This window comes from Nicotiana sylvestris, chromosome 6, assembly GCF_000393655.2.
Source record: "Nicotiana sylvestris chromosome 6, ASM39365v2, whole genome shotgun sequence".
In the NCBI taxonomy this organism is placed as follows: Eukaryota; Viridiplantae; Streptophyta; class Magnoliopsida; order Solanales; family Solanaceae; genus Nicotiana; species Nicotiana sylvestris.
In genome coordinates, this window is record NC_091062.1 from 1,190,468 (window position 1) to 1,216,835 (window position 26,368).

The window sequence follows — 26,368 nt, forward strand, 5'->3', positions numbered from 1 at the left end:
AGCAGAGCTCATATATATAAATAATTAAATAAATAAATAGAGAGGAGACTGAGAAAACTATTTCATCAATATGTTTCAAGAGACTAGCAATACATTCACACCTTCTGCTACAAGAAATCCCAAAAGGCACAAAAATGATACTCGAAAGTCAGCTCAATTATACAGAATAATAGTAGTTGTATAAGTATTCTCTCTTCTGTGTGAAAATTGTAAAGATATAAAATGAGATATCCAGAAAAGGACATATACGAATGACAGCTTCAGAAGTCTAATGTTGAATTCCTCATTTCTCTATAGAGAGCTTTAAGATTCTATACAAAAAAATAGGGGCTCCTGCACTACTTCAAAGGTTCAAATCGTGAACCATTTTCATAATCAAATAGAGGTATTTGTAGCTTTGCCTTCAAGAGGTTCCGAGTCACCTTTTAATCATGCTGATCCAAAGCCATTTCCCCTCACTCAGCTTTTCTTTAATCTCATTTTTCACAATTGGGATTAACAATAGGCTTGCAATGAATATTGAAAGAATTAGCATAACAAACACACTGTTCCATCCTCTTGTTGAAATATATCCTGCTAAAAGTGGCCCAAGAGCTGCCCCAACTGAACCAGTAGCGTCTATAATTGCACTCACAGTAGCTAATGCACGAGAGTTCCCCTTTATGTCGCTCTGAGTACCAAGATCTGCTGCAACTGCTGTGGTAATAAGGGAGTAAGGACCATTAACAAGTGCACCAGAAACGAGCATCAAAGCGATGTTGGTAAACATAGATACACTCCCATATATGCGATAAAAAAGAAGGGCTGGCATTGATAACAACAAGAATATAATGGAAGTAACCCCACGAGCTTCAATTATGTCCGATGTGACCCCTGCCAAAACCCCTCCAACGACTCCTCCAATATCAAAAACTGTCGAAAGGATCCCAGCACTTTTGTGAGATAGCTGCACACCAGCAACAACTGCAATAACAACAAAATTGTAAGTGTGCAACCCATGTAGGAGTGGTTAAAACGAAGCTTAAATTTTTTCACAAATGACATAAGATTTTAAAAAAAAGAGGTTTTGTTAGGCTCATCAATGTAGAAAAGGGAAAGACTTTACTCATAAACAGAGCAATTGTATGTAATATCATTAGCTCAGAATATTAAGAGCTGATTTTGAACACCATAACCGTTTCAAACCCCAAACTAAGCAAGCGAAGGCTTTGCTACCCCTATGCTCGTCTAGCATAAGCAAATAAACACAATATGCAATGAAACAACCAAGCGCATCTCCAATCTCAAACACTCCAGTGTAAAAGGAAAGCAACAACAAGTTCTTATCATTCAAGTCGAGTTATTCATATAGAAAATCGGATGCTAGCGTTGTCAACGACCAAAATGGAAACAATACTCAACTCAATCAAGTAGCATCAAAAAGTAGTTTTTCCTAGTAAAAGCTCGGCGAAATGAGTACCTGTGTGCCTTAAGTAGAAGGGCAGCCAATACAAAAAAGTGTAGGCCACTAGCTTAGAGAAAAATAAGCAGAATGCATAGGGTGCAACTCCTGGTAACCTCCAAGCTTGCAAGAACCCAATTGCACCCTCAGTTTCGGGTTCGACGACGACTCCCTCCTCTTCAGTTTCACCTGTCTCTGAACTAACCAATGCAACTCCCTCAACATTCATCTCAATCTCCTTTGAAGCCAATTCTAAACCGATATGATCAGGACTCACTACAAGAAACATATACACAAACGCTGCCACGACCAAAATGAATATCCCGGGCAATAAAAAAGACCAACCCCAACCAAAACTCAATACAGATGAAGCAACTAAAGAACCAATAATATTACCAACTGAGGTATTTGAATTCCAAACTCCCATTATCAACCCCCTCTTAGCCTTCCCAAACCAATTTCCAATTACAGCCACAACACAAGGCCAACCAATAGACTGAAACAACCCACATAAAATCTGAACAATTACAAAAAATAACAGCCAATGCACATCAAGAAAATAACCTAAACCAAAAGCAATAACCAAAATGCCACTACCAACCATTCCAACAGTCAAGAAAAGCCTTAAATCAATATTATCACCAATATGTCCAGCAAAATACATCCCAATTGAGTATGCTAACAAGAATGCAAGATCAAGCTCCCCTAAACGGTGGGGCCCACTTGGTCCCTCAAATGGGGCCCACCCATTAGTGCCATTTTGGGCTTTGATCTCAGGTCCAAGAACTGATTTTACTATACTTGGAGGTTTTCTTGAGGCATGAAAAGCTGCATATGCTATAAAAGTTAGAAAAAGGACTAAAAATTTGTGGAAAGTTAAAGTCTTTTGTGGTGGATTGAGGTTTGGAAAGAAATTGAGACCTGGTGGGGGTCTATTAGGTGGAACCAAATTAAGGGGTTTGAGTTCCATCATGTTTTTTCTAATTTCATTGATTTAAAAATCCAATCTTTTGTGTTTTTTTTTTGTCTGATTTGGGTCTTGTTTTGTATATGGGTTTATGTATTTACTGAGAAATTGTGCAAAGGGTTTTGGAAGAAGAAGACGAAGAAGAAATTGTGCAAAGGGGGGTTTATGAATTTTTCTTCTTCTTCTTCTTTTAGGACAATGTTTGTTCAGATCGAAAAGTTTGAATGATTCTATGTCGTAGAAGTTAAGGAATGAGGAATTTGGGAGTTTTGACTGTCTTTCCTCCCGGGAACCTCCCACGAAATGCAAACCTTTGCCCTCTCCCTCCCCAACACCCACTACCCACCCACCCCCTACGACAACAATATTTCACCCTATCTCTCTCTTTTTTTTTTTGGGGGGGGGGGGGGGGTTTGAAGTATATGATATACGTATTAATTTGGGACCCGATTAATTCAGATTCGAAATGTCTAAGGTGATTATATCGTTTCATAATATATCGTGTTGTATTGTATAATACTGTATTGGTTAATCGGCAAGGGCATATCTATAACTCAGTGTATGGGGCACGTGAACACATGTTCTTTCGGCCAAACTAGGTATTTTATGCATATATTTTTTAAAATTGATAAAATATTACTTGCTGGCACCCATGCTCCAAAAGGGTTCAATGGTGCACTAGGTTGAATGTTAATTTATTTATCTATAGGGGGATCAATTGATGCTTAATACTTTATTTTTTCCTTTTTTTTAGTGGTGCACTCATGTTGTAAAAATCCTAGATTCGCCTATGGGTTGATGAATATAACGTTTGGATAGATTGTATTGTTTGTCGTCGTTTCATGATGTCACGAACCAATAATATAAAAAATAAACTTGCAATATTACTAAGAAAAAAAGGATAAGGAGAAGAATTATTATATAAAAGAGTATGGTAAAGGATAAAGTATGATTATTTAATAATAAGGAAGGACAATATGAGAGAAAAAAGTAAGGTAACGACGTCACCACACTAAATCCGTTGTTCCACAAAGTGACACTTTTCGTCGTTATGTAACGTCAGATTTAATGATACGATATAATAAAATTTAAGTAACAATCAAAACAAACATTATATTTAAAGTAATAATACGATACAATACAATAGGTAACAATCATCCAAACAAGATGTATAGGACAAAATGTTCATTATATCGAATCTTAGTGTCACGACCCTAACCCCAAACCTGGTCGTGATGGCGCCTCTCGTGAAGACAAGGCCAGCCAGACCAAAACAGAATACCTCATTTAAACAGTTAAATACCATAAATAGTTCTAAAACATGATATAATAACCATAATTTGCGGAAGTAACGATAACAATAGTAGAAATCATCCCGACACAGCCCAAAACGGGGTGTCACAAGTCATGAGCGACTAATAAATTCGGATACCAGTCTACTAGATACGAAATCCGATACATAAGTTCAAGGACATGAAAATAGTAAGATAAGGGAGGCAGGGGGGCTGCTGACGCCAATAGCTACCTCGTAATCTCCGAAATCACTGCCTGGACTGGGAGGATCAACACTCAGGAGCGGACTCTGCGATGCCTGAATCTGCACACACGATGCAAGGAGTAATGTGAGTACTCCAACTTAGTGAGTAATAATCATAAATAATGGTTGAAAGCAAGAAAACACGTAAAAGCACAAAACAATTCTATATCAAGCAGTAAAAATCACTTAAAGCAGTAAATCAATGAAGAAGTCAAGTGAAATCTCTTTAAATCAGGTAAAATGGGTAATTTAGCAAGTAAATAACAAGTAAAAATCCACCCCTCGGGCACAGTGTCAACCACTCAGAACAGTATCAGCTCCTCGGGCTCACTCTCATCACTTAGTGCTCATTCTCAGCTCTCGACCCATATATCTCTCATAATAACAGAAATCAGAATAATCGCTGCGGCGTGCAGCCCGATCCGTACATCGCTGCGGCGTGCAGCCCGATCTATATAGATAGTCGACTGCGCTCACTAGGGATGTGCAGACTTTGGAGGGGCTCCTACAGCCCAAGCGCTATATTGTTGCGGCGTGCAGCCCGATCCATATAAGTATTGTTGCGGCGTGCAGCCCGATCCATAACATATATAATATCCTCACCATTGGGTTTTCAATCCCTCTCAGTCATTAACCTCACAGCCTCTCGGGCACAATAATAGAAGATAGGGATCTCAACCCACAAATTCCTCTCATTTAGGAATAGTATGATAAAGCCGGCTCGAATCGTCTAAAACAGATAGAAATATGACCGAGGATATGATTTTTAACAAGTATAGTGAGGATAAATTAGTCAAAATCCCCGAAGGGTTCAAATAGTTGCCACGAAGCCCAAATATGGCAATTAGCCCCAAATCATGATGATAACAAATAAGTTTCAGTCAAATACGCGGTAAAATCATCACTCGGGACGGACCAAGTCTCAATTCTCGGTAGTAAAAGACCCCACGCTCATCATCCAGCGCATGTCTCACCTCAATATAGCACTACGATGTGCAATCCGGGGTTTCAAACCCTCAGGACATCATTTACAACTATTACTCACCTCGAACCGGCTACAACTCTAACCCGCGACGCCTTTGCCCCTCGAATCGGCCTCCACGCGCATCGAATCTATCCAAAAGCAGAACGAATACGTCATAATATGCTAAGGGAACAAAGCCTAAGCGAAAACAATCGAAAAATATCAAAAATCCTGAAAATAGCAAAACCCGAGCCCCGGACCCACTTCTCGAAACTCAGAAATTTTTACATCAACGGAATCCTTATCCTTCCACTAGTTCATACATATCAAAAGTTCTAAAATCCGACCTCAAATGCTCCTTCAAATACCAATTCAAAAGTTCAAAATCCCAAGCCCTAGTTCTTCCATTTTTAGCTTAGGTTCCATGAATTTCTAGGTTAATTTCACAATAGAATCACGTTTTAGGTTCATAAATCTTACCTCCAATCACTTCTCCTTGAATCCCTCTTCAATCTCCCTCAAAAAGCTCTCAAAATGATCAACTATGGTGGAAAAATGACTCAAAATCGCGGATGAAATAACTTCTAAACTTTCTGCCCAGTTTTGACTTTCCTTCTTTGCGAACACGGTCAAACTCTCGCGTTCACGATGCACAACTTATCTTGACCAGATTTTCCTTCTACGCGATCGCGACATAGGACTCGTGAATGCGATGTTTTGCCTAGGCGACCCTTCCCGAACGCGACATCACACCTGCGGACGCGAAGCACAATTTCACTTCTAATTCTCTGACTCGAATCCTTCAATGCGAACGCGACAATACCCCTCACGAACGCGATGCACCTAGCTCACTCCCCTTCGCGAACGCATGGTCTGCCATGCGAACGCGAAGGCCAATTTCACATTTTCCCCCGCTTACTCTTTACGAACGCGAGGACTCTTATGCGAACGCGAAGAGATGAATTGCTGCAACTATTGACCACCCGAAAGTCACCCGAGGCCCCCGGGACCTCAACCAAAAGCACAAACACATCCTAAAACCTTATTCAAACTTGCTCCAATCATCAAAACACCTCAAACAATACCAAATCCATCAATTCACATTGAATTCAAGCCTAAGTTTTCTAAAAACTTCCGAAATACGCTTTCGATAAAAAACACAACCAAACCACGTCCGAATAACCTAAAATTTTGCACACACATCACAAATGACATAACGAAGCTACAGCAACTCTTGGAATTTCATTCCGACACTTGAATCAAAATCTCACCTACCCACCGGAAATCTCCAAAATACTAACTTCGCCAATTCAAGCATAATTCTACACCGGACCTCCAAAACGAATTCCAATCACACTCCTAAGTCATAAATCATCCCGAAGCTAAAAGAACCATTGGAACTCACATCCGAGCCCTCTAACTCATAAGTCAACATCCGGTTGACTTTTCCAACTTAAACCTTCTTAAAAGAGACTAAGTGTCTCATTTCTTACCAAATCCACTCTGAACGCCAACTACTCAACTTGATCACATAAACATGGATAATAAAGCATAATGAAGCAAAAATGGGGGAAACAGAGCGGTAACTCATGAGACGACTGGTCGGGTCGTCACATCCTCCCCAACTTAAACAAACGTTCGTCCTCGAACCTGACGACCCAAAATATCTACTAGCTCCACATCAAAGGTCAAATCATCATCCAACTGAACCGTTATGAAGTCCAAAATATGAGACGGATCCCCAATATACTTCTGGAGCATAGAAACATGAAATATCGGATGCACATTCGATAAGCTGGGTGGCAAAGCGAGCTCATAAGCCATCTCCCCAATCCTCTGAAGCACCTTGAAAGGACCAATGAATCGCGGACTCAACTTTCCCTTCTTCCCAAATCTCATAACACCCTTCGTGGGCGACACCTTCAGCAAGATCTTCTCACTAACCATGTAGGACACATCTCGAACCTTCCGGTCCGCATAACTCTTCTGACGCGACTGCGCTATACGAAGCCTCTCCTGAATCACCTTCACCTTCTCTAAGGCCTCCTGAACCAAATCTGTCCCCAATAGTCTAGCCACGCCGGGCTCGAACCAACCAACTGGAGATTTACACCGCCTCCCATACAAAGCCTCATATAGAGCCATCTTAATACGCGACTGGTAGATATTGTTGTAGGCAAACTCTGCAAGCGGTAGAAACTCATCTCATGAACCTCCGAAATCAATAACACAAGCTCGCAAAATGTCCTCCAATATCTGAATAGTACGCTCGGACTACCCGTCCATCTGAGGATGAAATGATGTGCTCAACTCCACCTGAATACCCAATTCTCTCTGTACGACTCTCCAAAAGTGCGAAGTAAACTGAGTACCTTTATTTGAGATGATGGAAACCGGAACACCGTGAAACCGAATAATCTCCCGGATATAAATTCCTACAACCGCTCTGAAGAATAGGTAGTACACACCGGAATGAAGTGCGCAGACTTGGTTAGCCGATCCAAAATCACCCAAATAGCATCAAACTTCTTCAAAGTCCATGGGAGTCCAACAACAAAGTCCATAGTAATCCTCTCCCACTTCCACTCCGGAATAACCATATGTTGCAGCAAGCCACCCGTTCTCTAATGCTTATATTTCACCTGCTGACAATTGAGACACCGAGCTACAAATCCCACAATATCTTTCTTCATTCTTCTCCACCAATAGTGCTGCCTCAAATCCTGGTACATCTTCGCGACACCCGGATGAATAGAATACCGTGAGCTATGGGCCTCCTCCAGAATCAACTCCCGAAGCCCATCCACATTGGGCACACAAATCCGGCCCTGCATCCTCAACACCCCATCATCACCAATAGTCACATCTCTAGCATCATCATGTTGAACTCTGTCCTTAAGGACAAGCAAATGTGGATCACCATACTGGCGCCCTCTAATGCGATCATATAAGGAAGACCGAGAAACCACACAAGCCAACACCCGGTTGGGCTCCGAAATATCTAATCTCATAAACCGATTGGCCAAGGCCTGAACATCAACTGCAAGAGGTCTCTCCCCAACTGGAATATATGCCAAACTCCCCATACTCACTGCCTTTCGGCTCAAAGCATCGACCACCACGTTGGCCTTCCCCGGATGGTACAATATAGTGATATCATAATTCTTAAGCAACTCCAACCATCTACACTGCCTCAAATTAAGATCCTTTTACTTGAATAAATGCTGAAGACTGTGATGATCGGTGAATACCTCACAAGATACGCCATACAAATAATACCTCCAAATCTTTAATGCATGAACTATGGCAGCCAACTCCAAATCATGAACGGGGTAGTTCTATTTATGAGGCTTCAACTGACGAGAAACATAAGCAATAACTCTACCCTCCTGCATCAATACACAACCAATCCCAACTCTTGAAGCATCACAATATATGGTGTATGAACCTGAAGATGATGGAAAAACCAATACTGGAGCTGTGGTCAAAGTTGTCTTGAGCTTCTGAAAGCTCTCTTCACACTTGTCCGACCATACAAATGAAACACCCTTCTAAGTCAACTTGGTCAAGGGTGATGCGATAGATAAGAATCCCTGAACAAACCGACGATAATAGCCTGCCAACCCAAGAAAGCTACGAATCTCTGTGGCTGAGGACGGTCTGGGCCAACTCTGAACCGCCTCTATCTTCTTTGGATCAACCTGAATACGCTCGCTGGACACCACGTGTCCCAAGAAAGCCACTGAACTAAGACAAAATTCACACTTGGAGAACTTTGCATAAAGCTTCTCCTCCCTCAATCTCTACAATACAACCCTCAAAGCTCCGCGTGCTCCTTCTGACTACAAGAGTACACCAGAATATCATCAATGAATACTATAACGAACGAATCCAGATAAGGCTGAAATACACTGTTCATCAAATGCATGAACGCTGCTGGGGCATTGGTCAGCCCGAAAGACATGACAAGAAACTCATAATGACCATATCTGGTCCTGAAAGTAGTCTTAAGAATATCTTAATCCCTGATCTTCAACTGGTGATAGCCCAAACGGAGATCAATCATGGAGAACACTCTCGCTCCCTGAAGCTGGTCAAATAGATCATCAATGCGAGGCAAGGGATACTTGTTCTTAATTGTTACCGTGTTCAATTGCCTATAATCAATGCACATTCTCATGGTGCCATCCTTCTTTTTCACAAATAGTACTGGCGCACCCCAAGGTGACACACTAGGCCAAATGAATCCTTTATCTAGGAGTTCCTGAAGCTGCTCCTTCAATTCTTTCAACTCCGCTGGTGCCATACAATATGGCGGAATAGAAATAGGTTAAGTGCCCGGCACCAGGTCAATACCAAAATCAATATCCATGTTCGGTAGCATGCCCGACAGATCTGCAGGAAACACATGGGGAAAATCCCTCACAACTGGAACAGAATAAATGCTAGGAGCCTCAGCTCCCATATCCCTCACAAACTCTAAATATGAAAGGCAACCCTTCCCAACCATACGCTGGGCCTTCAAGAAAGATATCACTCTACTAGGAACACAATCAGTCATACCACGCCACTCGATCCGCGGTACACCCGGCATAGCCAAAGTGACTGTCTTAGCATGATAGTCTAGAATAGCACGATACGGAGATAGCCAATCCATGCCCAAAATGACATCAAAATCCACCATGCTCAATAGCAATAGATCTACTCGGGTCTCCAAACCCCCAAAAGTCACCACACATGACCGGTACACACGGTTTACAATAACTGTATTACCCACCGGGGTAGATACATGAACAGGTAAAACAAGAAACTCAAGGGGCGTACCCAAATAACGAGCAAAGTATGATAACACATAGGAAAAGGTGGAATCAGGATCAAATAATACAGAGGCATCTCTGTGGCAGACTAAAACAATACCTGTAATGACAGCATCTGAAGCAATAACATCTTCCTGCCTGGAATAGCATAAAGACGAGCCTGGCCACTGCCTGATCGACCTCCCCCTCTAGGGCGATCCCTGGCTGCCTGACCCCCACCCCTAGCTGGCTGGGCGGGTGGTGAAGTAACTAGAGCAGAAGTCGAGGGCTGACCCCTCTGCTAAATCTGACCATCACGAAGTCGAGGGAACTGCCTCCTCATATGTCCAAACTCTCTGCACTCATAACAACTACCCGGTGCTGGAGATAGGGACTGAAGGGAACCCCTGGCATCGGAATGACCAGTAGAAGGACCTGACATGGAAGAACCCTGGATTGATGGGGCACGTGATGAGTTCTAGGCTGGTAGGGCACTGAGTGATAACTGGCCCCGCTGAGATCCATGATGACCATGACCCGAAGATGCCTCGTGATACTCTGGACGGGCCGACTGAGCGGGCCTAAAAGAACGACCTCTACCATGCTGGAACTGGCCCCTCGAAGGAGCACCACTATAACTGCTCGATCCTCGAGTCCTCTTGGCCTCATCTCCTCTCGATCCTGACGGCGAACCGTCTCAATCTCGGGAGCGATATCAACCATCTCCTTGAATGTAGAACCCAACACCCTCTCTCGGGTCATAAGAATACAGAGATGATAGTTAAGGCCATCAACAAATCTCCTGATCCTCTCACGATCTGTCGGAACCATCCAAACGACATGAGGAGCCAACTCAGAAAACCTCGACTCATACTGTGACACAGTCATATCCCCTTGTCACAACCACTCAAACTGTGTACGCAGCTCCTCTCTGCGGGACTGCGGTACATACTTCTCCAAGAAGAGAGTGGAGAACTGCTGCCAAGTGAGGGGCGTTGCTCCCACAGGCCTACGCCTCTCATATGCCTCCTACCAAGTGAAGGCAGCCCTAATAAACTGAAATGTGGTAAATTCCACACCACTAGACTCAAGAATCCCTGTTGTACAGAGCATCCGCTGACACTTATCTAGAAAACCCTGGGCATCCTCGCCCTCAGCACCACTGAATGACGGAGGCTGGAGTCTACCAAACCTCTCAAGACGATGCTGCTCATAATCCGGCATAACTAGCACAACAAACTCCTGAGCTGGTGCAACCGGCTGGGCTGGAGGTGCCCCCGGTGTTTGTATTCCCTGCACTACCTGCTCAGGTGTGCGAGCAGCAGGGGTCTAATTGCCTCCCTCGGCCTGTGAAGTAGTTGTTGCTGCTGTAGTGGCTGAAACTGCCTGAGCCAAGCTAGTGCAAACTGTCAAGATCTGTGCCAAGGCCTCCTATAGACCCGGGATCACGATGGGCACAACTGGTGCCTGAACTGGTACTGCTGGAGCCTGATCCGGAGCTGGGGCAGCTAGTGGATCAACAGTTGCTGCCCACGCTGCTTTGCCTCTACGACGACCATGACTACATCCACGGCCTCTGGTGGCCTCAGTGGGTGGCACTGGTGGTCGTCCACCTCATCCGGTAGCTCGCGTCCTCACCATCTGTGAGAGAAAAGAATAACAGAAGTTTAGTTTCCGGATCAACAAGGTCGCACGACAAGAATTTCAAGAATATGAAGTTTTTCCTAAAAAGGTTCTGCAGCCTCTCGAGGATAAATACATACATCTCTGTACGGATCCACGAGACTCTACTAAATCCGCTCATGACTCGTGAGACCTATGTAACCTAGGCTCTGATACCAACTTGTCACGACCCTAACCCCGAACCCGGTCGTGATGACGCCTCTCGTGAAGACAAGGTCAGCCAGACCAAAACAGAACACCTCATTTAAATAGTTAAATACCATAAATAGTTCTAAAACATGATATAATAACCATATTTTGCGGAAGTAATATTAACAACAGTAGAAACCATTCTAACACAGCCCAAACCGGGGTGTCACAAGTCATGAGCGACTAATAAATCCGGATACCAGTCTACTAGATACGAAATCCGATACAGAAGTTCAAGGACATGAAAATAATAAGATAAGGGAGGCACGGGGGCTGCTGATGCCAACAGCTACCTCGTAGTCTCCGAAATCACTGCCTGGACTGAGAGGATCAACATTCAAGAGCAGACTCTGCGATGCCTGTATCTGCACACACAGTGCAGGGAGTAATGTGAGTACTCCAACTCAGTGAGTAATAATCATAAATAATGGCTGAAAGCAAGAAAACACGTAAAGGCACAAAGCAATTCTATATCAAGCAGTAAAAATCACTTAAAGTAGTAAATCAGTGAAGAAGTCAAGTGAAATCTTTTTAAATCAGGTAAAACGGGTAATTTAGCAGGTAAATAACAAGTAGAAATCTACCCCTCGGGCACAGTGTCAACCACTCAGAACAATATCAGCTCCTCGGGCTCACTCTCATCACTTAGTGCTCATTCTCAACTCTCGACCCACATATCTCTCATAATAACAGAAATCAGAATAAGCGTTGCAGCGTGCAACCCGATCCTTACATCGATGGGGCGTGCAGCCCAATCCGTACATCGATGCGGCGTGCAGCCCGATCCATATAGATAGTCGACTGCGCTCACTGGGGGTGTGCAGATTCCAGAGGGGCTCCTACAGCCCAAGCGCTATATTGTTGCGGCGTGCAACCCGATCCATATAAGTATTACTGCGGCGTGCAGCCCGATCCATAACATATATAATATCCTCACCATTGGATTTTCAACCCCTCTCAATCATTAACCTCACAGCCTCTCGGGTACAATAATAGAAGATAGGGATCTCGGCCCAGAAATTCCTCTCATTTAGGAATAGTATGATAAAACCGGCTCGAATCGTTTAAAACAGATAGAAACATGACCGAGGATATGATTTTTAACAAGTATAGTGAGGAAAAATCAGTCAAAATCCTCGAAGGGTTCAAATAGTTGGCACGAAGCCCAAATATGGCAATTAGCCCCAAATCATGATGATAACAAATAAGTTTTAGTCAAATACGCGGTAAAATCATCAGTCGGGATGGACCAAGTCTCAATCCCCAGTAGTAAAAGACCCCACGCTCATCATCCAGCGCGTGTCTCACCTCAATATAGCACTACGATGTGCAATCCGGGGTTTCAAACCCTTAGGATATCATTTACAACCATTACTCACCTCGAACCGGCTACAACTCTAGCTCGCGATGTCGTTGCCCCTCGAAATGGCCTCCACGCGCGTCGAATCTATCCAAAAGCAGAACGAATACGTCACAATATGCTAAGGGAACAAAGCCCAAGCGAAAACAATTGAAAAATATCAAAAATCCCGAAAATAGCAAAACCCGAACCCCGGGCCCACTTTTCGAAACTCAAAATATTTTACAACAATGGGTTTCTTATCCTTCCACGAGTTCATACATATCAAAAGTTCTCAAATCCGACCTCAAATGGTCCTTCAAATCCCAATTCAAAAGTTCAAAATCCCAAGCCTTAGTTCTTCCATTTTTAGCTTAAGTTCCATGAATTTCTAGGTTAATTTCACAGTAGAATCACGTTTTAGGTTCATAAATCTTACCTCCATTCACTTCTCCTTGAATCCATCTTCAATCTCCCTCAAAGAGCTCTCAAAATGATCAACTATGGTGGAAAAATAACTCAAAATCACGGATGAAATAACTTATGAACTTTCTGCCCAGTTCTGACTTTCCTTCTTCGCGAACGTGGTCAAACTCTCGCGTTCGCGATGCAAAACTTATCTTGACCAGATTTTCCTTCTACGCGATCGCGACATAAGACTCGCGAACGCGATGTTTTGCCTAGGCGACCCTTCGCGAACGCGACATCACACCTGCGGACGCGAAGCACAATTTCACTTCTAATCCCCTGACTCGAATCCTTCTATGCGAACGCGACAGTACCCCTCGCGAACGCAATACACCAAGCTCACTCCCCTTCGCAAATGCGTGGCCTGCCTCGCGAACGCGAAGGCCAATTTCACACCTTCCTTTGCTTACTCTTCGCGAACGCGAGGACCCTTATGCGAACGCGAAGAGATAAATTGTTGCAACTGCTGAGATCAATTTTTCTGCAACTTTCTAAACTCAAAAGTGGTCCGATTGACTACCCGAAACTCACCCGAGGCTCCCGGGACCTCAACCAAAAGCACCAACATATCCTAAAACCTCATTCAAACTTGATCCAATCATCAAAACACCTCAAACAACACCAAATCCATCAATTCACATTGAATTCAAGCCTAAGTTTTCTAAAAACTTCCGAAATACGCTTTCGATCAAAAACGCAACCAAACCACGTCCGAATGGCCTGAAATTTTGCACACACATCATAAATGACATAACGAAGCTACATCAGCTCTCGGAATTTCATTCCGACCCTCAGATCAAAATCTCACCTACCCACCAGAAATCACCAAAATACTAACATCGTCAATTCAAGCCTAATTCTACACCGGACCTCCAAAACCAATTCCGATCACACTCATAAGTCATAAATCACCCCCGAAGCTAAACGAACCATCAGAACTCACATCCGAGTCCTCTAACTCATAAGTCAACATCAGGTTGACTTTTCCAACTTAAACCTTCTTAAAAGAGACTAAGTGTCTCATTCTTACCAAATCCTCTCCGAACGCAAACTACTCAACTCGATCACATAAAATACGAATAACGAAGCATAATAAAGTAGAAACGGGGGAAATGAAGCGGTAACTCATGAGACGACTGGCCGGATCGTCACACTTAGACTTGTAATTTTTGAAGTATATTATCTCAACTTTGAGACACGATTAATTCAGATTCGAAATGCCTAACGTTATTAAAAGAGGAAACGTTCATTATGTCGAATCTTAGACTTATAATTACGAATATAAGAATTATATTTATTTCATCACAATCTTTGGTGATCTGCCTCTTTTATCGATTTTAAAATTTTATTTCCTTATGATTTTAATTGTTTTTTAAGTCAGAATATTTGGTTCAAAGTATAAACTAATCTATAGTCCGGTATTAGTTTTATATATGATAATATGAATTCGTATTTTTTTTAAGGCAAGCTATATCAGTCTTAAAAATCTGGAAATATGGTTCATAGGATCATATTTCTCATTTAGAAGTAAATAGCTCTTTAAGACATGTTGGAATTACTCTACTAAATCGGCATAAACTAGTCTAGTTTGTATTTTTTGAGCTCGGTTCTTTTAATAAATCAGTTTAAAACTTAAAGGTAAAAGTTAAATATGGTTAGATTAATGTGTTTTTTATCGTGTATAAAATATAATGAAAGAGTAGTGTTTCCTCCGTTTCAGAAAGATGACGAAATTTGGAGTAGGGGTGTTCAAACCGAACCGGAAAATTGCACCAAATCGAAAAATTAAACCAAACCGACTAAAAAACCCGATTAGATTTGATTTGACTTGGTTTGGTATTGAGTAAAAAAATCTGAACCAAACCGACATATAAATATATAGATTTTATTTATATTTTTAAAACTTTATAGTGAATTTTCTTTAGAAAATGTAGAAATATTTGGGATCCTCTCATGTATTAACCTTGAAAGCGTAAATTAACGAAAAATTATTGTTAGACGACTAAGAAAATAACTATCATGTGTTACTAAAAAAATTCTCCCATTAGAATATTTTAATAGATCATATGTTTGTCAATTTTTTTTCATATTTACTAAACATATATTCACTTATCAAAGCTTTATCTATAATTTTAACAAAGTAAGATTGAAATAATATTCATGTAATAAAAAAAAACCCAAAAATCCGAAAAACTCGACAAAACTGAACCAATCCAAACCGATATAGTTTGTTTGGTTCGGTTTTAATAAAAACCGAATCAACCCGGTCCATGTATACCCCTAATTTGGAGTATGACTATCTCTTCACCTAACTTTGAATTTTCGGATATTGCTCTCTTAAATTTTTGAATTTAAATATTTTGAGATAGGAAAAGTTATGCAGTTCTTGATAATAGAAATAAATAGAATTTATTTCGTCCTAGGAAATCGATCTTGTGCCAAAATAGAGCTCATTTGATTTAAGTGATTGAGAGTAGCTATAAACATCAAGTGTTAATTAACTGATAGTTAGTAGAAATGATCAAATTCTATATCTTAATTAAGTCCACAATTTATGCATACAAAATATCTCAATTACTCAACATCACTAAACTTGACAACAAGAAAGCTTTGATATTACTATTTTACAAGTTTCGAGCACGAAATAGAAAGATGCAGCCTCTTTTTCCTTGTTTCTTTTCTACTTAATAGATAGTTACGACGTCCTTTGTGAACATCCGATAAAATTGGTACGATACAGAGAAGATTATCAAATGGTCATGAAGATTTCCATTCTGCAACAAGGACAATGCGAATTAAACTCAAGCCATGGCACCAAACAATTGGAATGGAACTTGTGGGCACAAGACAATTGTATGAGGTTGTCCCTCTTCCTATATTGGTCCAAGCAAATGGCACATTCATCTTGTTCTAATAAAGACTTCCACCCCAGCTTTGCCCAATTGATAAACCTCTTTGACACACTTTTCTTTAATCTAAACACTTCTTTATGCAAATCACTCATCCCCAATATTGGCTTAATCTCCACCAATCCTTGCCTTTGTGGCCTATTATTGATTGTACTCCTGGATTCCATTGCAACAAATAAAATATGCAATCAGTGGTAAGTGAGATGAATATGGGCTGATCGCTTCAACTGAATCTGACATTTTTGACACGGAATTAGGGATGGCAAGCAGTGCGGGGCGGTGCGGGTGCGGGTTTTCTCTTAACCCGCAAAATTTTAACCCGCTCCGCCCAGCATTGCAATTGCACCCGCGTTCACCCGTCCCGCATCCACACCCGCGTCCATCCGCCCCGCCCCAGCCCGCATAACTGTTTTTCTTCATTTTGTTAGTTTTAAATCTTTCGCCATAGCTAATGTATCCACTGTCAATTCGTTTCAAATTGTATCACGAAAATTTGTGACTAATGATTATTGATTAATTTGCTTTTATGTATATGCAAGAATGAAAGGGGGGAAAAGTGAAAATAAGATATATTACTATAATTTACTAAGAGAAAGATCAAGTCATGATCTTACCATATCAAAATTTTGTATATACTATATTTACTAAGAGTACGTAAGATCAAGTCATGATCTTAACATATTAAAATCTCGTGTTTCGATTTATCATAGAATTTAATGTGGAGTAATATTTATGCCCTGTGGAATTGTAGTTGATTGTATAATATATAATAATAAGGATTAAGTAATATATATACATTGACATTGTAATATTCATACGTTAATATAATTGTGAGTTTGTGACATGTGATAGAAGGTTAAGTAACATTAATATCGAATTACCAATTAATTTCTCATCATTAATTACCTTATAAATAATTTAGTAATTAATAATTATGTATTAGATATTACATTATCAGAACTTGTCATAAAAAAATAAGAACTTGACGTTCAAGCATTGGGTTCAAAGTTCAAACAATATGAGACTTTATTTTGCTTCAATATATTACGTGGAATCAATTTCATCTTTAGAAAGCCAAAAAGTTGAGTTTCCTTCTTTGATGATTTTTTAAACCCGCACCCGCATAGATTTAATTTTTTTTATTTTAACCCGTACCACACCCACATATGTTTACACCCGCACCACCCCGCATGTGTCTAAACCCGCACCACCCCGCATGTGTCTAAACCCGCACCGCCCTATTGTCATCCCTACACGAAATATAAATATATATATATATATATATGTGTGAAAGAGTTAGTATTGAATTTACTACAAGAATCAAATTTTGAACATATATTTCATTAGCACAATATGTTGAACACATCAAGTTTAAATTATTTATCCGCTTAAGTAGATAAAGGGTAAAAAGAGGGGTTGGGGAAACTTGGACTTTTACCTCTTCTTTTCTGATTTCCATTGTGCACTTAGCTTTTCATCCAACCTTTGCTTGGCTTCTCTAGCAATTTCAACTAGTTTCTCATCTTGGTATACATGGCTTGCTGCACTTCTTTGCTGTTAATTCAGTTTTAAGATAAGGACATAAGAATTAGTATCAACTTATTCTGTCCACATAAAATATTGAATATGCAGCTGCAAAAATTTTCTATCAACCACCGGCAAGAGTACTAGTGAGCCGGGTTAGATTCCTCCTCGGTTAATTAGAGGTTTCGAGCTCAAACTCCGAAAAGGAAGAACCATTCTTAGTAAAGAGCGTTTCACTCTTTGGTAGACTCTACGCACAGAAATCCAGATTAATCTGACTAGTAAATTATTTCTAATATTAAATGAATAGTCCGGTGTTGTTGGCCAAGTGGAGTTTGTTTTGATTATTGACAAAGGAACTCGACAAGGAAGAGTATAGCATTGAAACTCCAGTTATTTCCTATTTTACTAACTCTATATATTTCGGGATGTTCTCACTTTTTAGGTATGCACAAAAGCTGAAGTTAAACGTGAGTTGAGAACAAAATAACAAGGCATTTTGCAAGCAATTCTCGTGGGATTCAAGTGTGCGAACCTGAAGCTACATGAACCAGATAGAAGAACCAGTTCCAAGTGTCTGTCTTTTATTCTAGTTTCATTGAAGTAGATATTTTCAAATTATACCTTTCAACTTTATCTAGAAACAATTGTATTAGGTACTCTGAGTATTCAAGTTAGAGTTAACTTGAAATTGTCGCAACAGTTAGATGATGGTTGCCACAACGGGATTAGAGGTAATCCTTAGGTTTACAAAGAATTTTGTAAATGCTGTTTTGGCTCAGTGATTTAGTGAAGTGTTGGGGAAAATCCTACAGAGTAGTAGATCGTGATTTTTTTTTTTACCTTTTGAACCGGGTGTTTTTACGTAAAAATACTTGTGTTCTTTACTTTCCCCATATATTATTTCCGCAATAGTAGTATAAGGAACATATAGAAGAACCAAATTCTTCTATAATCTGTACACGTAAAAATTGGACACCACACAAATCACCCTCCCCTCTTGTGTGACATTGAAGTATAAAACAACAGGTGCGCAAAGCATTTCTCATTTATGCAGTGTCCAAAGAAGGGTTGTACCACATGAGGTGTGATATAGACCGTCTATCCTAATACAAATATTAGTGGTTACTTCCACGGCTCGAACATGTAATCTATACCTATACGTGACACGGAAACAAAAAATTTCTACTAACAAGGAGCAGTAGTAGTCAAAGGAATTTACTAGTACCTTGGAACAGCTTGAACTAAGATGGTACTGATCATGGTTGCTTGTGTAGATGCAAAAAGAGGACCTCCTTGTATTTGATGAATCCAACCAACTTCCTCTTTGATGAAATCTCCTCCTTCTAGCATGCTCAATACCAGGAAGCATACCAGCCATTTTTACACAAACTCAAGAACAGAAAAAAATCAGACAATTTGCTGTTATAAAACAGAAGAAAGTTCTTGGCTTATACTGATCAGTTTCTTGCTACAGAACATGATAACAATCAATAAAGATACACGTCAACATCATTTTCATTTTCCCTATTAAAAAGAAAGAATATAGTACCCTCGCCTGAAAAGCAGAAGTCTTAACTTTGCTCTGAATCTTGGCAGATTTCAGGACCTAAAAGTTATTGGCATACAAAAAGCATTCCCCACTCATGTTACTCATTTTATAGTATATATAAGTTATCATCATTCCACATATTTAATATAAAGGACAGTCCGGTGCACTAAGTTCCCGCTATGTGCGGGGTCTGAGGAAGGGTCGGACCACAAGGGTCTACTGTACGCAGCCTTACCCTGCATTTCTATAAGAAACTGTTTCCACGAATTGAACCCCTGACCTCCTGGTCACGTGGCAGCAACTTTATCAGTTACACCAAAGCTCCCCTTCCACTTATTTAATATAGAAAAATGAATATAAACTAGTCTGTGACATGGCATTTCCCCAACCTTTCAGTCCCATCTCCTACGAATTTCCCAATTATGTCCATTGCTTTCTGCGCTGTTCTTTCTTGATTTTCCATAGAACTCAGTAGATAACTGTGGAAGGTATATCCATTGTTGATCTAGTTTGTGTTGCTTCACTTGCTGTGAAGTTGGGTTCCTACTTTTTATAGAGAACTTCTTCATTCTCACTAGCCTATATTCACCTTGATATATATATATATATATATATATATATATATATATATATATATATATGACCCGGTAGTTCATAAAATGATTAAGATCATGAGATTTAAGTTCATAGGTGAGGCAAAAATATATTAGTAATTCTTTTCAATTTGCATTGTATCGATACCTCGGGTAGATAGTATATATCTTGTATAATTAGTCGAGATGCGAGATTGACCCGAACATCAAGATTGCCAAAAAAAAAAATGATATAGGAAAAATGTGAGATGTAGCTCTACAAGACACCTTTTTGTACTCCATTTGTTTCTGTTTATGTGATCATTTTTTTTTCCAATTTGTTAAATTTTAAATTAATGTAATTTATAGTAATTTTTATTGTATTTGTGATAATAAAATTTTATAACCGTACAAAAGGTAAGGCGTATTTGATACTATAAATTATAAAAGTTTTTTATTTTTTCTTTTTAATTTTTAATTTTGTATCCAGTCAATTAGGATAACATAAAATAAGATGAATTGAGTAATAAAATAAATTATAATATGTTATTATTACTTTATCCCTGTTCATTTTACTGGATACGGAGTTACAGAATATGATTTATTATTCACGACTTTAACATGTGTAAAGTGAGGTGGACACAAAATTTATTAAAGGTTAAGGCAAAACTGAAATCAAATATTAAGAACTTATACATATAAAAATGTGTGAATTCTTTTGGGATGAGAAAATAAAAGAAATCTTGTTAAATAAACTGCGATGGAGAAACAATTGTTATTATTGTGTTAATTTGTGTAAGCAAGTTAGTATACAAAAAAAATAAAAAAATAAATGGTAGGTGCGACTGCCTCTATGCTGAATTCATTGGTATAATCACCATAGTCAACGCTGAGTTGCATTATCAAATTTATCATATTTAATTAAAAGTGTAGCTTTTCAAGAACATTAAAAAAAGACAGTGGAGAAATTCGAAAAAAGTTTGGCAAAAAGTGGAAAAGGAAATTGTCACATAGGATCATGACCGGCACTAAGAATTATAATCGAAAGATGCTTATCTGAAAGATATTTATTTGAAGGAAATATATTCGAAATATATTTATTGAAAAATATATTATCTTAGAGATTATTACTTGAATGATTTATAGGCGAACAATTTATATTTGAAGGATTTGATTAATTGATTGCACTTGTATTTATTATTTGTTGGATCATGACCGACACGTAAGAGTAACTGCATTTAAATAAGCCTTATCGGTATTATCGGATAGAGTTTTTCATATATTTGGATTATCCGAAAATTTTCCTATCTCAAATCAGCAACCAAACATCTTAATATCAATCCAAACAATAATAACTTTATCAATTAATCAAAACAAATATCTACCATTAATAATCCACCCACTAACTGTTGGGATTTAAAGTATATTAATACTTAAAAGAGGGTGAATGAGAAATGGAGAGAAAATAAAATATTTGAGTTTCATTTGAGATTCTCTCTTTGATGAAGGGACATTGTCCCATATTGGAAGAGGAAGAGGTTTTTTATGGGTATATAAGCAATTGCTCTTTTTCTAGCTCTTAAAGAGTTGAGAAGAAGGCAAGCCTCGCGACGTCGTCGCTCGGCTTCGCTTCGGTCAAATGATCAATTGATTAATTAATTTTTTGGACCAAATTTATTTGTTAATAGTAAAATATTAACAGAAATATTATTAAATATTTATTTTAATAACAAAATATTAATATTAAAATAAATATTAATATTAAATCCAATCCGTTTTTCAGTTGTGTAACTGAAAATTAAACTACCCTCTTCAATTTTCCCAAGTACCACTACACCAGTGTGTAATTCGTTCTGTCCTGGGAGAAAATAATTAGTAACCTTGTGTAACACCCCGTAAAAATTCGGCTTAGGTATGAATGAGTTAAAGGAGTAGTAAGGATATATTTTGATCATGTGAAGTCCCATCGGGATGATTATGGGTGAAAATAGTAATTTCAAAATCAAGATGGAAAGTGAGGTGCATAAGATTTGACAAAATCGACTAAGTTTATAGAAAGTTCGTATTCCAGCAGGTTTTAGTGAAAATGTGTAAGGAATTTAGAAACACCCAAAGCATGAAAGTTGTAGGCCTTTGAAATATCTTTCCAACGATATATTGTAGAGTCCAAACAAAGCTTTGTGCAAAATGTTATGCCCGTTTTACAGAGAGGTGTGCAACCACCGCGGTCCTGCCGCGTTTTACCGCGGCCGCGGTAGCGAGGCAGTGTCTCAGCGATTTACCACGGTCGAGCCAACCGAGACGCGGTGGACGACCTGGGAAGTCATTTTTTAGCCTCATTTCGTCCCCTACGTCCCCAAAACATAAAAACTTGCCCTAGAAAAGAAAACTCTCAAAAACTGAGACACGACATCACCCTTTGTGCTATATACTCTTCCTCACATGGTAATGAATATAAAATGACACGGCATCGCCCTTCGTGCTTTACACTCTTCCTCACATGGTAATGAATATGAAATGACACGGCATCACCCTTCGTACTTTACACCCTTCCTCACATGATAATGAATATAAAATGGCACGACATCACCTTTCGTGTTTTACACTCTTCCTCACATGATAATGAATATAAAATGGCACGGTATCACCCTTCATACTTTACACTCTTCCTCACCCAAACAATGAGCAATATCAACAGAGAGATAGAAATATCAACAAGTCTTACTTCAATATATGGTTCTACAATATCAAGCTCAACTTTGAATTCGATACTTAATTATCACCAAAAAAATACATAAACTTGATAAAAGCGATCAAATTAACAATACTAGTCTAAATATAAATAACATGATCAAAGAAAGCAATAATTACAAAATATCAAGTCCCACCTGCATGCTTTACCCAAAAACAACACATAGATACTCGTCATCTCACCTATACGTTGCACCCAACATCTAAACTTATAGCAAATAGGCAAACAAATCATATTCCCTCAAGTCAAGGTTAATCACGATACTTACCTCGCTTAGCAACCAAATTCAAGAATCCAATAAATCTTTGACTCGCGAATTCGTGTCTAAAAGTTTCAAATCTAGTAATGAACAATTCAATATACTCAATACAAATCGTAGGAATTAATTTCATAAGAATTTTCTAATTTTCCGAATTAAAATCCGAAATTAAACTCAAAAATCGCCCATAAGGCCCACCTCTCAGAACCCGACAAAACTCATAAAATCCGACAACCCATTCCGATACGAGTTCAACCATACAAAAATTATCGAATTCCGACATCAGATTGACTTTCAAATCTTAAATTTTTATAACTGGAAGATTTGCTAAAAATCTTATTTTTCTTCCATGAATTAATGAATTTTTGATGTAAATGAGTATGAAATCATGAAATATAATAAATATAGAATAAGGAACACTTACCCCAATGTTCTCACATGAAAATCGCCTAAAAATCACCCAAGAACCGTGCTCCAAAAATCCAAAACGAAATGAAGGAAATGAGCATTTTTTGATCCTTAAGTTTCCGTCCACCTGTGACTAAAAGTCCATTTTCGTCACTAAAAGTCCACTGGAAATAGCTTTACCAGCCCTTATTCAATCGATCATAACTTTCTATACGATGAATGGTTTATCTTTTTGGAAACTAGAATAAAAGTACTACAACTTTTATGTTTTGCAAATATACATATTCCTTATAGATTTTGAGATATAAGCTTCCAAAGTAGGCTCCTTGCATCAGAAATTTCTTGGGAAATTACAAAATAGGTTTACCGGCCTTCATTCGACCGACCATAACTTTCTGTACAAATGTCCAAATGATGAATGGATTAGATTTCTAGAAAATAGAATCAAAGGGCTACAACGTTTATGTTTTGCAATTTTGCGGATGCCTTATAAATTGCGAGATATAAGCTTCCAAAATAGGCTCCACCATTGCACCCATTGCTGTCCAAAAACAGTTTCAGCACCAGAAAATTCCAGTAGCTTCTTTTGTCCGAAATCCATTCCGTTAACCTTCCGAAATCTACCCGAGGCCCTCGGGAGCTTAACCAATTATATCAACATGTTCCAAAATATAATACGAATTTAATCGAGGCTTCAAACCACGTCAAACAAATCCAAAATTATGAATCGCGCATCAAATTGAATTATGAGTTTTCAAATCTTTCAACTTCTACATTTTGCGCCGAAACATATCAAATTAATTCGGAATAACTTCAAATTATGCACACAAGTCATAAATAACATAATGGAGTTGTTTCAATTTTCAGAATCGGATTTCGACCCCGATATCAAAAAGTCAACTCTCGGTCAAACTTTCCAAAAATCTTCAATTTTTCAACTTTCGCCAAAATGTGCTGAATTGTCCTACGGACTTCCAAATCCGAAACATGCGCCTATGTCCGAAATCACCAAATGAAGCTATTGGAATCATCAAACTTCCATTCCGGGGTCATTTGTTCTAAAGTCAAATCTCCGGTCAAACTTAAGAAATCTTTAGCCTTAGATTTCTAGATTCCGTTAAATGACGATAATTTGAGCTAGGGACCTCCGAATTCGATTTCGGGCATATGACCAAGTCTCAAATCACGATACGGAACTACCAGAATGGTCAAAACTCGGATCCAGATTCGTTTGCTTAAAATGTTGACCGCAGTTAACTCAGTTGAGTTTTAAAGCTCTAATTCACATTTTAATCCATTTTTCACATAAAAACCTTTCGGAAAATTATACGGACTGTGCACGCAAGTCAAGTAATGATTAATAGCGCTTTTCAAGGTCTTAAAATACCAAGATGATTATTTAATTTAAAAATGATATTTTGGATCATTACATTAATTTTGTTATTACATTATAGTCTAATAGATTGTTTAATAGTAATTATAAGAACACCTTAAGTTTCTTATTTCTTTCCATTATAGGAAAATACCAAACTAAATCTTAATATAGTAATTTATCTCAAATTTGATAAAAATCAACATATATATCCATTTAAGCAGAAACCAAACTACTACACTATTTTTTTCCCTTTCCTTTTTCTTTACATACGACTCTTTTCTACTCTAAGCAACAACAACCCAGTGTAATTTCACAAGTGGGGTCTGGGGAGGGTAATATGTACGCAGACCTTACCTCTATCCCGAAGGACAGAGAAGCTGTTTCCAGGAGACATTCTTTTCTACTCTAAGCAATTTGTCAAAACCAGAAAATAACATAAATTTTCCATAATATTTCTCATAGGCATTAAATCTTATAAAAAAAATTCTAACCAAATAAGATTGCATAGACAAAAAAAAATAATTCAACCAAAATTGTAGAAAGAAAGTGAACCTTTTAACCAGAGAAGAGGTTGCGCTAAAAGGATTATGAACAAGCATCAAGAGTAAAACCTTCTTTTTCTTCTATCTTCTTTGTAAAGTTTTTTTTATTTTTATTTTTATTTTTTATATATATATATATTAGGATTTTACCCAAATTCCTTTTCTCTGTTGTCTGCTGCGTACCCTTTCCCTTTAACTCCTTTTTTCTTCTTTTACTTTTTGCCAGGCCCTTTTTTGCATCTCACTTCCCTTTGTTTTTCTTTTTTCCTTTTTTAAAACTTAATTAGTTTGTTAAATGATCAATGTGTCCTTGTTTTAAAATAATGGGATATTACAGAAATAAACTAATAAAAGCCTGAAATTAGGTAATTTAGGCAATGTTTTTCCGAGAAAAGTTGCCTTATCCATTTCGTCAAATCTGCGTCAAGTTGAGATTGCCTCAACAAAGATTGATCAAACTAATTTATTATATATTATATTATATTTTATTTTATGTGACGGTACTCGACTAAACAGAAAGTTAATAAGAAATTTTTTCTTTTTTACAAATTTATAATTTAAACACATTATAATATTTCTATAACTATACAACGTCATTAAGAGTACAATAAAAAGTTTCAAATTAAATTACTTTCAAATAAAGAAAATCATTATCCTTTTTTCTAAAATAGACTTAAAAAATGAGTGCACATAAAATGTTCTTTTTTAAAAGAGAGAGAGAGAGAGACAAATTAACCTACTAAAATCATATACTAGTAGTAAATTAGTAAAACTCATAAATATTTTATAAAAAAAAATAAATATCTTGATGTTGAGTTTAATTTATTCCAATTTTACTCCTGATGATATTTGACTAATTATATTTAACCTTTAATTAACAGAAAATGTTATTTTACTCCAATCTCTCTCTCTCTCTCTCTCTCTCTCTCTCTCTATATATATATATATATATATATATATATATATATATATATATATATATAATATAAAGCTATAAAGTTGCCAGATATAATTGATTATGTAGTTAAGCCAAATGGCAAACTAATAAATATCGATAGTATATGATAACTTTATTCTATATTTGACTATGT

At 38.3% G+C, this 26,368-nt stretch overlaps 2 protein-coding genes across 2 annotated transcripts; both read right to left on the reverse strand.

The window, feature by feature from the left end:
• Window positions 1–46: 46 nt before the first annotated feature.
• On the reverse strand, window positions 47–2,725 carry LOC104215435 (putative glycerol-3-phosphate transporter 5). The gene is made up of 2 exons (XM_009765253.2): window positions 1,460–2,725; window positions 47–963 (listed from the first exon to the last, which is right to left on the reverse strand). Exons 1-2 carry the CDS (start codon window positions 2,412–2,414, stop codon window positions 419–421), a joined length of 1,500 nt encoding a protein of 499 aa, XP_009763555.1. The 5' UTR covers window positions 2,415–2,725; the 3' UTR covers window positions 47–418.
• A 13,210-nt stretch (window positions 2,726–15,935) lies between these two features.
• LOC104230827 (probable E3 ubiquitin-protein ligase RHY1A) lies at window positions 15,936–19,427 on the reverse strand. The gene is made up of 3 exons (XM_009783720.2): window positions 19,046–19,427; window positions 17,732–17,847; window positions 15,936–16,449 (listed from the first exon to the last, which is right to left on the reverse strand). Exons 1-3 carry the CDS (start codon window positions 19,196–19,198, stop codon window positions 16,134–16,136), a joined length of 585 nt encoding a protein of 194 aa, XP_009782022.1. The 5' UTR covers window positions 19,199–19,427; the 3' UTR covers window positions 15,936–16,133.
• Between the last annotated feature and the right edge of the window lie 6,941 nt (window positions 19,428–26,368).